Below are 15,855 nucleotides of genomic sequence, written 5' to 3'. Positions count from 1 at the left end.
TCAGAGTTACCCCAGCAAACTGAAAGAAAGTGTCCCACAAAGTGGACATCCAGAGGAAACCATATCATGAGAATTGAATATAGAACTCTAGATTGTAGAAAGTGTAAGTGAATTTCTTCACCTTAAAGAAATGTTTGGGTCCCTGAATGGTGGAAGGGACAAGATAAAAGAGCAGATGTTTCAACTCCTGCATTTTTGTGGGTAGGTGTCAAGAGAAGGGAAATGGTTGCACAAGGGACTGCAGATACTGAAATCTAGAGCAACAAACAATCTGCTGGAGGAATGCAGCAGGTCAAGCAGCATCTGGTGGGGCAGGGGGGCAGAGGGTGGGACAATTTGTCGACTTCTCAAATTGAAACCCTGCATCAGGACTCCATTCCTTAGCCTCCACAAATTCACTTGTTTCAAAGATCCGTATGAACAACATCAACTGCACTGTTATCACCCACCCCCTCAAAAAAACTGCTTAGTCAAATCCAATTTGCCCTTAAATTTATGCTAGCTGTCCATGTTTGATTAAGTGGCTGTTAATTATTTTCCAAGACATAGTTACCACTGACTAATTGACCTATGATAACCAGGTTTCTCCTTCACCATTTTTAACAAGGATGGAACATAGAACAGTACAGCACAGTATGGACCCTTCGGCCCATGATGTTGTGCCGACCTATATAAACACCTACTCCTTGATCAATCTAACCCTTCCCTCCTATCAGCCCATAACACTCCATTTTTCTTATATTCATGTGCCTATCTAAGACTCTTTTAAATTTCCCTATTGTATCAGTCTCTACCACTAACCTCGGCGGTGCGTTCCAGGCACCCACCACTCTCCGTGTAAAAAGAAAACCTACTTCTGACATCTCCCCTTAACTTTCCTCCTTAAACTGATGTCCTCTGGTGCCATTGCCATTGCCGCCCCGGGGAAAAGATGCTGGCTGTCCACTCTAGCTATGCCCCTCATAATCTTACATACCTCTATTGTCACCTCTCACCCTGCATTGCTCCAAAGGGAAAAGCCCTAGCTCACTCAACCCTGCCTGATTTTTGCTTTCTAAACCTTAAATATGCTTCCTCCTTCCTCTTGACTAAATGTTTCACCTCTCTTGTCAACCATGGTTCCGTTATCCTACCATCTTTTCCAATCTTCCAGCCTTTTGTCACCACCACATGCTAATTGTTAGGGAGACAGACGAGCATTCAGATGGTTAGGATAGTGCATTGCTTCCTTGGTGCTAGGGTCAAAGATGTAATTGAATGGCTGCAGAACCTTGTGAAGGAGCTGAATGAATAACCAGATAGTGTTATCCTTATCAGAGATGGATAGAAAGAGGAATGAAGTGCTGTGGGCAGAGTTAAAAAGGTTAAAAATCAGGATATCAAAAGGTAGTTATCTCTGAATTACTATCAATGCCACACGCCAGTACAAAAGATGCAAATTCCACACATCAAGTACCTGAGGTCAGGATTGTACCTGAAGTCAGGATTAAACCTGGGTCGCTGGAGCTGTGTCTTTGGACTGCTCAAGATTGGATGAATCAAATTCGCAAGGGTATCCTTGAGGACGAGTTCACACAAAGTATTTTTCAGATAGTTTCTCAGAGCAATATTTTGTGGAACCATACTACTCTAAATCTGGTATTGTGTAATGAGTCAGGATTAATTAATGATCTTGTTGCAAAGATTCCCCCAGAAAAGAGTGATCATGGCATGTTATAATTTCAAATTCAGTTTGAGGGTGAGAAAAATGGGCTTGAAACCATTATCCCAAATTTAAATAAAACAATAATAACAGAATGAAGATAAAGTTGGCTAAACTGGGAAAGCGGATTAAAGGGTAAAATACTAGATCAGCAGTAGAAGATATTTAAAAAGTTATTTTGTAAGTCTCAGCAAAAGTGTATTCCAGAGAAAAAGAAAGAATCTACAAGGCTGACTAAGGATGTTAAGGATTATATCAAATTGAAAGAAAGGGTATATAATGTTAAGAAGTGATAGACAAGAGAATTCAGAAATTTTTAGAATGAAGCAATGATTGACTGAACAAAATTGTAAAGGGAGAAGGTGGAGTATGAGAGTAAATGAGAAAATAATGTAAAAAAAAAGACATTTTCACCAAGTATATAGGAAGGAAGAAAGAAGGAAAAGTAAACAGTGGTTCCTTGGAGGATGAGACTGAAACTGGGAAGTTAGTAATAGAAAGTCGAGAAATACCAGAGATTTTAAATCAGTTGTCACATTTGGAAGCACTAAAAGCATCCCAACAATAATAGGTAATGAAGGAGCTATAGGGAGGGAGGAACTTTTTCTTTTAGCAATAAAAATTGTTGTATTAAGCAAGCTAATAGTGACAAAGGTCAACAAATATCATGAACCTGATGGCCTGCATCCTAAGGCCTTAAAGAAATGGCTACGGAGATGGAGGATCCATTAGTGAATTTACCAAGATTCTGGAGAAGTCCCAGAGGACTGGAAAACTGCAAATGTTATTCAAGAAAAAAGAAAGATAGAAAGCAGGAAACTGTAGGCCAGTTAGCCTAATATCTTGGAGCAAGAGCAGGAGAGCTTAAAAGAGGTAAGTCTCGGGGCTTGCTTGTGAGTTTCACTTTACAGCACTTTAGAAGAGGCAAGTTTGCTATTTGTTAGTTAATAGTTGATTGGCTAATTAGCTAACTAACAGCAGCCGATTTAAAAAAAAGGTAGGGTAGCGGAGCAACCATTTTGGAGCGGCCAATGTAGGAGTGGGGAGCTGAGGCTTTGACGTGAGGAGGCTGAGTAAGTGGCCCAGGTGTTGGGAGTGAGAGCGGATCTTTAAAAAGGCCTCAGTGAGGAGGCACAGGTAAAAGTAGGTAAGGTTTTATTTTACTGTTGATCCTTGGTACTTGATTCAGTGTAGGCAGCATGGTAGTTAGGACAGTGGAATGCTCTTCCTGCAGGATGTGGGAAGTCAGGGAACCTGACTTTTGTGGGAGGCTAGAGGAGAAATTATGGAGGCCCTTGCTTCATTGTTAGCCACTGGTGAAGTTCCCAAAGACTGGAAGATGACTAATGTTGTTCTGTTGTTTAAGAAGGGTAGCAAAGGCAAGCCAGGAAACTACAGGCCGGTCAGCCTGACATCAGTAGTGGGGAAGTTACTGGAGGGAATTCTGAGCATTTAATAGATAGAGTCTGATTAAGAGGAAACAGCATGCCTTTGTGCATGAAAGTCATTCTTGATGAACCTTTTAGAGTTGTTTGAAGAGGTAACCAAAAAGATAGATGAAGGTAGGACAGTGGATGTTGTCTGTTTGGACTTTAGCAAGGCCTTCGACAAGGTCCCACATGGTAGGCTGCTCTCGAAGGTTAGATCCCACAGAATCCAGGGAGAGCTAGTTAGGTGGATTCAAAATTGGCATGGAAGTAGGAAGCAGAGAGTGGTGGTTGAAGGTTGTTTCTCAGGATGGAGGCCAGCGACTAGTGGTGTGCCGCAGGGGTTGGTGTTGAGACCCTTGTAATTCATTATTTATATAAATGATTTGGATGTGAATGCACAAGGTTTGATCAGTAAGTTTATGGTTGACACGAAACTAGGAGGTGTTTTTGATAGTAAATAAGGTTATTGTAGATTACAGGGGGAATCTTGATCAGTTAGGGAAATGGGCCGAGGAGTGGCAAATGGATTTCAATACAGGTTGTGCATTTTAGTGAGGTGATGTATTTTGGAAAGTCAAACCAGAATAGGACTTCTACTATGAATGATAGGGCACTGGGGAGTGTAATGGAACAGAGGGACCTAGGAGTATATGTACATAGTTTGTTGAAAGCGGCATCATAGATAGACAAGGTGGTGAAAACGGTGTTTAGCAGGTTGGCCTTCATCAGTCAGGACATTGAGTATAGGAGCTGAGACATTGCATTGTAGTTGTATAAGTCATTGGTGAGGCCACACTTGGAGTACTGTGTAGAGTTTTGGTCACCCTATTAAAGGAAAGATGTGGTTAACCCGGAAAGAGTGCAGAAAAGATTTACAAAGATGTCGCTGGGACTAGAAGGTCTGAATTATAGGGAGAGGTTGGCCAGGCTTGGTTTTTATTCCTTGGAGAGTAGGAGAATGAGGGGTGACCTTATAGAGGTATATAAAATCATGAGGGGAATAAATAAGGTGGATGGTAGCAGGGGGCATAGATTTTGGGTGAGAGTGGAAAGATTTAAAAGGGACTTGAGGGGCGATTTTTTCACACAGAGGGTGGTGAGTATATGGAACGAGCTGCCAGAGGAAGTGGTTGAGGCAGATGCAATGGTATCATTTAAGAAGCACTTGGATAGGTACATGGAGGGGCAGGGCTTGGAAGGATATGGGCCCAAGGCAGGAAATTGGGACTAGGTGGGTGTGCACCATGGTCAGCATGGACTGGTTGGGCTGAAGGGCCTGTATCCGTGCTGTATTGCTCTATGACTCTGTCATTGGAAAAATGTTGGAATTCATTATTATTAATGTAACAGCAAGACGCTTGGAAAACCATGAGACAATCATGCAGAGTCAACATGGTTTAATTGAATTCTTGTGCGGGAGGGAAAGCAGCTAGAAGTTGTGGTACATGTTGGTACCAATGACATAGGTAGAAAGAGGGATGAGGTCTTGAAAAGTGAGCTTAGGGAGCTAGGCAGAAGGGTGAAGAACTGGACCTCAAGGGTAGCAATCTCAGGATTGCTGCCAGTGCCACTTGATAGTGAAGTTAAGAATAGGAGGAGATGGCAGATGAATGCATGGCTGAGGAGTTGGTGCAGGGGGCAAGGTTTTAGATTTTTGGATCATTGGGATTTCTTCTGGGGAAGGTGGAACCTGTACAGATTGATTGGGTTACATCTGAACTCAAGGGGGACTGATATCCTTGCAGGCAGGTTTGCTAGTGTGGTTCGGGAGGGTTTAAACTAGTTTGCAAGGGGGATGGGAACCAGAGGGGTAGGTCAGTGGAAGAAGTGCATGGAGTAAAGCCGGATCTAACATATAGAGAGTCTTTGAGGAAGGAGAACCAGAGTGTAGGGTATAAAAGTAGTAAGGTAGATGGGCTAAAGTGCATTTACTTAAATGCAAGAAGCATCAGGAATAAGGGTGATGAACTGAGAGCTTGGATAAATGCATGGAACTATGATATTGTGGCTCTTGCAGAGACTTGGCTGTCACCGGGCAGGAATGGATACTGAATATTCCCAGATTTCAGTGTTTTAAAAGGGATGGGGGGGGGGAGGGGGAGGAGGGGTGGTGTCACTGGTCAGGGATACTATTACAGCTGCAGAAAGGGTGGATAATGTAGCAGGATCCTCTCTGGAGTCAGTATGGGTGGAAGTTAGGAACAAGAAAGGAGCAGTTACTCTACTGGGAGTATTCTATAGCCCCCCTGGTAGCAGCAAGGATACTGAGGAGCAGATCGGTGGGCAGATTTTGGAAAGATGCAAAAATAACAGAGTTCTTATCATGGGAGACTTCAACTTCCCAAATATTGATTGGCACCTGCTTAGTACCAAAGGTTTAGATGGGGCAGAGTTTAAGTGTGTCCAGGATGGATTCCTGTCACAGTATGTCGACAGGCTGACTAGAGGGAATGCCATATTAGATCTAGTAATAGGTAATGAACCGGGTCAGGTGACAGATCTCTCAGTGGGTGAGCATTTGGGGGACGGTGACCACCGCTCCCTAACGTTTAGCATTGTCATGGACAAGGATAGGAGCAAAGAGGACAGGAAAATACTTGATTGGGGAAGGGTAAATTATGAGGTTATAAGGCTAGAACTTGTAAGTGTGAATTGGGACGACATTTTTGAAGAGAAATGTACTATGGAGATGTGTTCGGTGTTCAGGAATCCCTTGCAGGATGTTAGGGATAAATTTGTCCTGGTGAGGCAGAGGAAGAATGGCAGGGTGAAGGAACTATGGTTGACAAGAGAGGTGGAACATCTAGTTAGGAAGAAGAAGGCAGCATACATAAGGTTTAAGCAGTGATGATCAGATAGGTCTCTTGAGGAATATAGGGTAGCAAGGAAGGAACTTAAGAAGGGGCTGAGGAGAGCAAGAAGGGGACATGAAAAGGGCTTGGCAAATAGGGTTAAGGAAAACCCCAAGGCATTTTTCACTTATGTGAAGAACAGAAGGATGACGGGGGTAAAGGTAGGACCGATTAGGGATAAAGGTGGGAAGATGTGCCTGGTAGCTGTGGAAGTGGGTGAGGTCCTCAATGAATACTTCTCTTCAGTATTCACCAAGGAGAGGAGCCTTGATGACACTGAGGACAGTGTCGGTAAGGTTAATGTTCTAGAGCATGTTGATATCAAGAGAGAGGATGTGTTGGAGCCGTTAGAAAATATTAGGACAGATAAGTCCCCAGGGCCTGACGGAATATTCCCCAGGCTGCTCTGTGAGTCCTCGTTGTCAACGGGAATGGTACCGGAGGATTGGAGGCTGGAAAATGTTGTCCCCTTATTCAAAAAAGGTAGTAGGGATAGTCCAGGGAATTATAGACCAGTGAGCCTTACATCTGTGGTGGGCAAGCTGTTGGAAAGGATTCTTAGAGATAGAATCTATGGGCATTTAGAGAATCATGGTCTGATCAGGGACAGCTAGCATGGCTTTATGAAGGGCAGATCATGTCTCACAAGCCTGATAGTGTTCTTTGAGGAGGTGACCAGACAGATTGATGAGGGTAGTGCAAAGGGATTAGTGCTGGAGCCTCATCTATTTATAATTTATATTAATGACATTCATATATCAATACTTCTTGATCAGCTGCTTTGAGTTGAGGGCTTGGTATATTTATTTGTTTCATCTTAAATGACACATATAGTGGAGTAAAGAAAAGCTATTTTTAATTGTTATGTTAGTTATAAGAATCTAAAATTCATAGGGAGCAGAACTAACACCATTGAACAAATACAAAAAGCTTGATGCTTTCTACAAAGGATGGTGGAGATATAAAACAACAAGACAAAATGATATTTCTAAGCGCATATTCCATTAACTGAGCAGCCTTGTAACTCAAATAGTTCAATGGTTGGTTCTTAAAAAGTCTCAAGCTTCATTGGCTATCTCTACTTAGATAGGAGCTGAAGTAATATTCTCAACTATCATGATGGTAGGTCCACATCCCAGATTTTCCGAAAGGTCACAGGGTTCATTTGAAAGTTGGACAAATTAGTGGATTCTTTTTAATTAGGATTTTGAACATGGTTGGTTAACAAATTACAATATTTCTTTTATGATCATTATAAATTAGAATATATAAAACTTACTTAAATTATTTAAATTTAAGAGGCAGATGATTAATCCTATGGGCTGCTCTAACCTTTAACTTTTACATTAAGGATAAACAAAATTAATGGACTCAAATCTCTGTCCATTTATTGCAAAGATTCTACATAAAGTGTGTTTTGCTCCATTCTATTCATTGCAGGTTTGGCCTCACATCATAAAAGTTCAACTCTGACTTTTGCTCAGATACTGTAATTTTAAATAAAAGTTGGCTCCATTGATTTATGCCTACCATCTCGAGGGAACATGTTTGTCTTTCATTTGGCAACTGTTCACAGTCACAGACTAATAGTATTCCATGCTATTGTGCAGCATGGCTGAATGCAGTATTCCACAAAACATTAGTTGGGATTGTAATATTGAACATTTGTGAGTGTAAGACGATTTGAAATCAAGGTCTTAGTCACAAAGTTGGGTCAGTGAATAGTGACCAATCAAAATCAGTACATTACGGACATGTTTGAAAATCATGATAATCCAGTGTTCTACTGTTACATATGTATACACAGTTTATTACTATTTGTTATTGTAGTGGATGAGTAAGCTTCCAAATATCAGGAATTCTCTGATTATGCATTCAAATATCTGATATTCTTCTGACTCAGCAGGTTAACACAAACATTTCAACAAAACATTGAAGCAAAACCTTTGCTCAGCCAGAGGGAAACAGCATCAACAGCAAGTCTACAACAACGTGCTGAAAGGCGCCCAGTAAATGATACTTATTCTGATAAGTGGAATGACAACTCACATTATGATAATACAGGTTTTGTCTCAGAAGAGAGCACTTCAATCTTAGATAATCCCAGTGCCAACCCTTTAATAAGCACAAAATCAAGGAGCACATCTGCCCAGGGGCGTAGGCCTTTAATGAGACAGGACAGAATCGTAGGAGTTCCACTGGAATTAGAACATGCAGTGCACAGTGTCAGAAATACACCTGAAACTGAAGTGCCTCCAACAAATCCTTGGCAAAACTGGACCAGAACACCCAGTCCATTTGAGGATAGAACAGCATTTCCATCAAAGTTGGAGACGACTCCTTTCAGCAGTCCTATTCCTGATAGAAAAGATTTGGAACAGCCAACACGTGGAATTACCGAATTTTCCAGCACATTTTCATCAGGTTCTCCATGGAGTTTTCTCAATTCTAGAGAATCTAATTTAAGTAGAGGTCATATGGATAAATTCACACACACCTGCAGACCTGAGTCTGCTAAGAGTGCTATTATTGTCAGTAAGAGTACAGAGAGACTTGCACCAATGATGAGATCGGTTAAAGCCAGTCAGTTTAAGAAATCCCAAAGCATTGATGAAATTGACATTGGGGCCTTCAAGATTTATAACATACCACTGGACAGTTATGGTTCCAGCTCAGAAAATCCTGGCAGCATTGATATACCAGAGCAAATGCCAGCCCAGGAGCAAGGAATGTCACGCAGCCTTTCTGCTCCAATGTTGGATGAAGATTTATCAGAAACATATGGAAGCATAAAGATCTCTCAAAAAATTCCAATTACAAAAAAAGTGTACCATTTTGACCAAAGTTTCAACCCCCAAGGTGCAGTAAATGTTAAACCTGAGAGACGAGTAACCACCTCTTTTACACATAATGTTGACTATGGTGTCCAGCAAAGCAAGAATACTTCAAAAGATATCATTAATCCACGCTCCTTCAGAGGTTATGAACCTATGGAACACATGTATTCATTCTCACAGCCTTCAGTAAATGATGAACCAATGAATCCTCGGTTTTCAACTCAAGGGGACAGGGTTGGATTCTTAAGAAGGGGTGACTCCCTGGCAACCTCCACAGAAATGGCATTGCATCGAAGAGTTAGTGAAGCTCCAGAGATCCCCCAAAGTGACAGATATGTCAGGACTCACTACAGAGGAGTTTTAGAACATCAGAACAGTGCATCATTGGTTGAGTCACAATATCTCAAAAGAAACGGAAGATATGATGAAGACTATTCAACGTTTCAAGACTTGAAAAATCAGGGTAGGAATTTCCAAGATAAACCTTTGACTCAGAGGAGGCCTTTGTCTGCAAGGAGCTACAGTACTGAAAGCTATGGGTTTTCCCAAACCAGACCAGTTTCAGCAAGGCCTACCATGGCAGCTCTGTTAGAGAAGTTACCTTCAGATTATAACATCACTAACTACAGTGAAAAGCCTTCAGAGAGCAATGATGTAAGAATCAGGTCCTCACAGTTGAAAGGCGATGAGAGCACTGCTAAAATACCTCTAGACTGGAGACAACAACTGCTCAGGCACATAGAAGCAAAAAGGTTAGATAGGGTGAGTGTGCTTTTTTTTCCAAAAAGTTTTGATGGTATAAATGTTGCATTTTCAACCAGTTCTATAAAAATTACCATTTGAAGTCATTTGTTTAACTCTTTGATTGCTGAGGTGGTAAATTTGCTACCATCAGAAAGATCATAATTCAATCCCAGGCCTCAGCCAATGGGATGATATGGACTCAATAGTTAACTTCTGTGTCTTTAGTTACCAATGCAAATTTTGAAGTGTGTGGAAATGGAGATCAGATAAACACTGGATTGAGCTCTGCTGTGGCTCATCCAGCTCCTATGCGAAAAACTTCAAGTACTAGTTAGGGGGTCCAACTAGTGCAAGAGTAAAATGTCTCCCATACATAAGAAATAGGAGCAGAAATGAGGCACATGTCCACTTAAACTATCTCTGCGTTCAATAAGGTTATGGCTGGTCTGATTTTGGCCTCAGTTTAACTTTCCTATCTGTTCCCCACAACTCCTACAATACCTGTCTACTTCAGCCCTGACTATTTTAAATTGCGGAGTCTCCACAGTTTTCTGGGATGGAAAATTCCAAAGATTCATGATCCTCTGAGAAAAGAAACTTCCTCGTCTTCTATTCTGAAACTATATACCCAATTCTGGATTCTCCAATGACAGAAAACGATGTGCTTTGTTAGGCCCCTTAGAATCTTGCATGATACAATAAGATCTCATCCTTCTAAATTTCAATGATTATTAGTCCATAAGTCAGTAAGTTAGAGGGTCTATAGAGTACACCCACTAGCAATGTTTTTCCCATGATCTTTCTTCCCTCCACCCAAACTTATTTTACATCTTGACTCTCTGAACCAAGATCATTTCTCATTACTGTGGAGATCAGAATCAGGTTTATTATCACTGACGTATGTCGTGAAATTTGGTGTTTTGCAGCAGCAGTACAGTGCAAGACAAGTTACAAAAATAAATAAACAGTGCAAAAAAGAAATAATGAGGTTGTGTTCATGGACCATTCAGAAATCTGATGGTGGAAGGGAAGGAGCTGTTCCTAAATCATTGAGTGTGGGTCTTCAGGCTCCTGTACCTCCTCCTCAATGGTGGTAATGAGAAGAGGGCAAGTCCCAGATGGTGACGATGCTTAGTGATGGATGCCGCCTTCTTGACGCACCACCTCTTGAAGATGTACTTGATGGTGGGGAGGGTTGTGCCATAATGGAGCTGGATGAGGCTACAACCCTCTGCAGCCTCTTATGATCCTGCACTTTGGAGCCTCCATACCAGGTGGTGATGCAACCAGTCAGAATGCTCTCCACCGTACATCTGTGGAAATTCGCAAGAGTCTTTGGTGACATACCAAATCTCCTCAAACTCCTAATGAAGTAGAGCCACTGGCATGCCTCCTTTGTGATCGCATCAATATGTTGGGCCCAGGATAGTTCCTCTGAGATGTTGACACCCAGGAATTTGAAGCTGCTCACCCTTTCCACTGCTGACTCTTCAATGAGGACTGGTGTGTGTTCTCCCAAATTCCACTTCCTGAAGTCCACAATCAGTTCTTTGGTCTTGCTGACATTGAGTGCGAGGTTGTTGTAGCGACACCACTCAACCAGCCGACCCATCTCTCTCCTGTACGCCTCCTCATCGCCATCTGAGATTTTACCAATAACAGTGTTGTCATTGGCGAATTTATAGATAGCATTTGAGCCATGCCTAGCCACACAGTCATGAACATAGAGAGGGTAGAGCAGTGGGCTTAGCACATCCTTGAGGTGTGCCTGTGTTGATTGTCAGCGAGGAGGAGATGTTATTACTGATCCGCACTGACTGGGGTCTCCCGTTAGGAAGTCAAGGATCCAGTTGCAGAGGGAGGTACAAAGGTTCACGTATTGAAGCTTGTTGATTAGTACTAAGGGGAGGATGGTGTTGAATGCCAAGCTGTAATTGATAAATGGCAGCCTAATGTATGTATTGCTGTTGTCTAGGTGCTCCAAAACCAAGTGAAGAGCCAGTGAATTTGCATCCACATTAGACCTGTTGTGGCAGTAGGCAAATTGATATTGGTTTATTATTGTCACTTGTACCAAGGTACAGCGAAAAACTTGTCTTGCATACCGATCGTACAGATCAATTCATTACACAGTGCAGTTACATTGGGTTAGTATAGAGTGCAATTGATTTAGTACAGGTAAAAACAATAACGGTACAGAGTAAAGTGTCACAGCTACAGAGAAAGTGCAGTGCAATAAGGTGCAAGGTCACAACAAGGTAGATCGTGAGGTTAGAGTCCATCTTATCGTATAAGGGAAACGTTCAATAGTCTTATCACAGTGGGGTAGAAGCTGTCCTTCAGTCTGGAGGTATGTGCATTCAGGCTCCTGTATCTTCTATCCGATGGAAGAGGAGAGAAGAGAGAATGACCCGGGTGGGTGGGGTCATTGATTATGCTGGCAGCTTCACCAAGACAGTGAGGGGTAAAGACAGAATCCAAGGAGGGGAGGCTGGTTTCTGTGACGCGCTGGGCTGTGTCCACAACTCTGCAGTTTCTTGCGGTCCTGGGCAGAGCAGTTGCCGTACCAAGCCGTGATACATCCAGATAGGATGCTCTCTATTGTGCATCAATAGAAGTTGGTGAGAGTCAAAGGGGACAAACCAAATTTCTTTAGCTTCCTGAGGAAGTACAGGTGCTGGTGAGTTTTCTTGGCTGTGGCATCTATGTGATTTGACCAGGACAGGCTGTTGGTGATGTTCACTCCTAGGAACTTGAAGCTCTCAACCCTCTCGACCTCAGCACCGTTGATGTAGACAGGTGCGTGTACACCGCCCCCTTTCCTGAAGTCAATGACCAGCTCTTTTGTTTTGTTGACATTGAGGGAAAGGTTGTTGTCATGACACCATTCCACTAAGCTCCCTATCTCCTTCCTGTACTCCGACTCATTGCCATTTGAGATACGGCCTACAACGATGGTATCATCCACAAACTTGTAGATGGAGTTAGAGCAGAATCTGGCCACACAGTCATGAGTATATAGGGAGTAGAGTAGAGGGCTGAGGACGCAGCCTTGTGGGGCACCAGCGTTGAGAATAATCGTGCTGGAAGTACTGCTGCCTATCCTCACTGACTGCGGTCTGTTGGTTAGAAAGTCAAGGATCCAGTTACAGAGGGAGGTGTTGAGTCCTAGGTCTCGGAGTTTGGTGACAAGTTTGCTTGGGATCATTGTATTGAAGGCAGAGCTGTAGTCAATAAACAATAGTCTAACGTAGGTGTCTTTTCTGTCCAGATGCTCCAGAGCTGAGTGTAGGGCCAGGGAGATGGCGTCTGCTGTGAACCTGTTTTGGCAATAGGTGAATTGCAGTGGGTCAAGATTGTCTGATAGGCTGGAGTTGATGCATGCCATGACCAACCTCTCAAAGCACTTCATGATGGTGGATATCAGAGCCACTGGTAGTCATTGAGGCATGCTACCTTGCTTTTCTTCGGTACCAGGACGATAGTGGTCTTCTTAAAACAGGTGGGAACCTGAGATTGAAGCAGGGAGAGGTTAAATATGTCCGCAAATACTTCTGCCAGCTGATCAGCACAAGATCTGAGCACGCGGCCCGGCACACAATCTGGGCCAGACGCTTTCCTCGTGTTCACTCTCTGGAAGACTGATCTTACGTCTTCAATGGTGATCACAAGTTCCATTGCATTTGAGGCTACCAGGGTGGGTGGTGACAATCCACTTCTCTTCTGTTCAAAACGCGTATAAAATGCGTTAAGTTCATCAGGAAAGGATGCGCTGTTGTTAACTATGCAGCCCGACTTTGTCTTGTAGCCTGTTATGGCATGTTAGCCCTGCCATAGCTGACGGCTGGTCTGGGACTCTATTTAGAGTCGGTATTGCCTCTTGGCATCCCTGATAGCTTTCCGAACGTCATATCTGGATTTCTTGTACTGATCAGGATCACCAGATTTGTGTGCAGCAGTCCTCGACTTCAGTAGGGAGTGGATCGCCCGGTTCATCCATGGTTTCCTGTTTGGTACACAGTCCTCCACACATTTGCTGATAAATTCTGTGATGGTGGTGGCATACTCATCAAGGCTGGCAGCTGAGTCTTTGAACATGGACCAATCCACTCCAGGTCCTTGTTCAGGCAGGAGTTAATTCTAGCCATTACCAGCCTCTCAAAGCACTTCACCACAGTAGATGTGAGTGCTATCGGGTAATAGTCATTGAGGCAGCTCATCCTGCTCTTCTTGGGCACCGTTACGATTGATGCCTTTTTGAAGCAGGTGGGAACTCCAGCCAGTTGGCCGGCACAGATTTTCAGTACCCTGCCAGGTACACCGTTGGGGCCTGATGCCTTGCGAGGGTTCACCCTCTTGAAGGATGATCTGACATTGGCCTCTGAGACACATATCACAGGATCGCCAGATGCTGTGGGGATTCGCACAGGCGTAGTGTTATTCTCCCTTTCAAAGCATGTATAAAAGGCGTTGAGCTCATCGGGGAGTGAAGCATTACTGCCATTTATGCTGTTAGGTTTTGCTTTATATGAAGTAATGGCATATGTCTCTAACTTCACACGGGATTGCCTTTTTGCTCTCATGATGGCCTTCCGGAGGTTGTACCTGGACTTCCTATAGGGTTCTGGATCGTTGGTCTTGAACGCCACAGATCTAGCCCTTAGCAGACTGCGCATCTCCTGGTTCATCCAGGGCTTCTGGTTTGGGAAGACTCGGTATGTTCTCGAAGCCATACACTCATCCACACAGGTCTTGATAAAGTTGGTGATGGCTATGGCATATTCATTTAGATCTGAAGATGAATCCCTGAATATGGTCCAGTCCACCAATTCAATGCAATCCTGTAAACGGTCCTCCGCCTCCCTTGACCATACCTTCATGGTCCTCACCACTGGTGCTGAGGTCCTCAGTCTCTGCCTGTATGCTGGGAGTAGAAGTACAGCCAGGTGATTGGATTTGCCAAAGTGCGGGCGTGGGATAGCACGGCAGGTGTCCTTGATGGTGGTGTAACAGTGATTGAGTGTGTTGACTCCTCTAGTTCCACAGGTGACGTGTTGGTGGTATTTGGTCAGAGACTTCTTCAAGCTGGCCTGGTTGAAGTCCCCACGAATATCGGGAAGGCATCAGAGTGCATTGTCTCGTGATTGCTGACCACGGTGCTCATCCTTTATTAACAGAGCTACCCCATCTCCTTTTTGCTTTCTGCCTTGCCTTTTAAAATATTCAGTATCCCAGAATATTTGGTTCCTAGCTTTGGTCATCTTGCAGCCATATTTTTGTAATGGTTAAGATCATGTCCATTTATTTCTATTTGTACCATCAGATTGCTCATCTTAACAGTCATAATCATTGAGTTATACAGCACAAAAACAGGCCCTTCAGCCCACCACATCCATGCCAACTATCCAGTATCTATCTATACTAATCCCAATTACCAGCACTTGGTCCATTGCTTTCTATACACTATGATTCAAGTGCTTATCTGGATTGTTCTTAAATATTGTGAGAGTACCTGCCTCCTCCACCCACTTAGGCACAGCCTTCCAGATCCTGACCTGGGTGAAAATGTTCTTCCTTAGATCTCCTCTAAATCTCTTAACCCTTATCCTAAATATACACCCTATAATTTTAGCTACCTCTGCCAAATGGAGAGGTTTCCTATAGTCTTTCTATGTCCCTCTTAATTTTGTTTACTTCTATCAAGTCCCCTCTCAGCTTTCTCTGCTCAGAGGAAAACAAACCCAATCTATCCAGTCTCTCCTCATAACTAAAGTGCTCTGTCCCAGGCAACATCGGGTGAATATCCTCTGCATCCTCTCCAATGTAATACCGTCCTTCCTAGAGTGTAGTGACCACAACTATTTGCAGTACTCCAGCTGTGGCTTAATCAATGTTTTATCAAGTTGTGCTGTGATCTCCCTGCTCAGGCTACTGAAGCTAATTATCCCATGTGCCTTTTTCACCACTTTTTTTTTGACCTGAGTGCCACCAGCAGGGATCCTTGGACTTGAACAGAGGTCTCTCTCCTTCACTACTCCCAAAGGCCCTACTATTCACTGTGTATGTCGTACCCTTATGAGTACTCCTTCACCCTTAATTCCCATCTGCTAATGCTCTGCCCATTTTATCAACTGAGCAGTATCAACCTGTAGCCCATCAGCAACACTACTAATTTTCATGTTATCCGCAAACTTACTAATCATTTCTCCTATATTCATCTCCAAATCATTACAGCATATAACACCCCTGCACTATAAATGTCCCAGCAGTGATCTCTCTGGTACACCACT

The 15,855-nt window shown here is 43.2% G+C and overlaps 1 protein-coding gene across 12 annotated transcripts in view; it reads left to right on the top strand.

The window, feature by feature from the left end:
- The window catches only part of lrrc7 (leucine rich repeat containing 7), a 417,500-nt gene that overhangs the window by 362,236 nt on the left and 39,409 nt on the right, over positions 1 to 15,855 (top strand). For 8 of the 12 annotated variants that reach the window (XM_052012823.1, XM_052012825.1, XM_052012818.1 and 5 more), the window contains one exon: positions 7,888 to 9,583. In XM_052012823.1, coding sequence (XP_051868783.1) covers positions 7,888 to 9,583 — 1,696 coding nt within the window. The remainder of the gene's footprint in view (positions 1 to 7,887; positions 9,584 to 15,855) is intronic. The other 4 variants (XM_052012826.1, XM_052012824.1, XM_052012829.1 and 1 more) reach the window with 1 other exon arrangement.

The sequence above is a fragment of the Pristis pectinata genome, chromosome 3 (genome assembly GCF_009764475.1).
Source record: "Pristis pectinata isolate sPriPec2 chromosome 3, sPriPec2.1.pri, whole genome shotgun sequence".
Taxonomy (NCBI): Eukaryota; Metazoa; Chordata; class Chondrichthyes; order Rhinopristiformes; family Pristidae; genus Pristis; species Pristis pectinata.
Note: the sequence above shows the minus strand (reverse complement) of the source record. Positions and strands in the feature narration are given on the sequence as shown.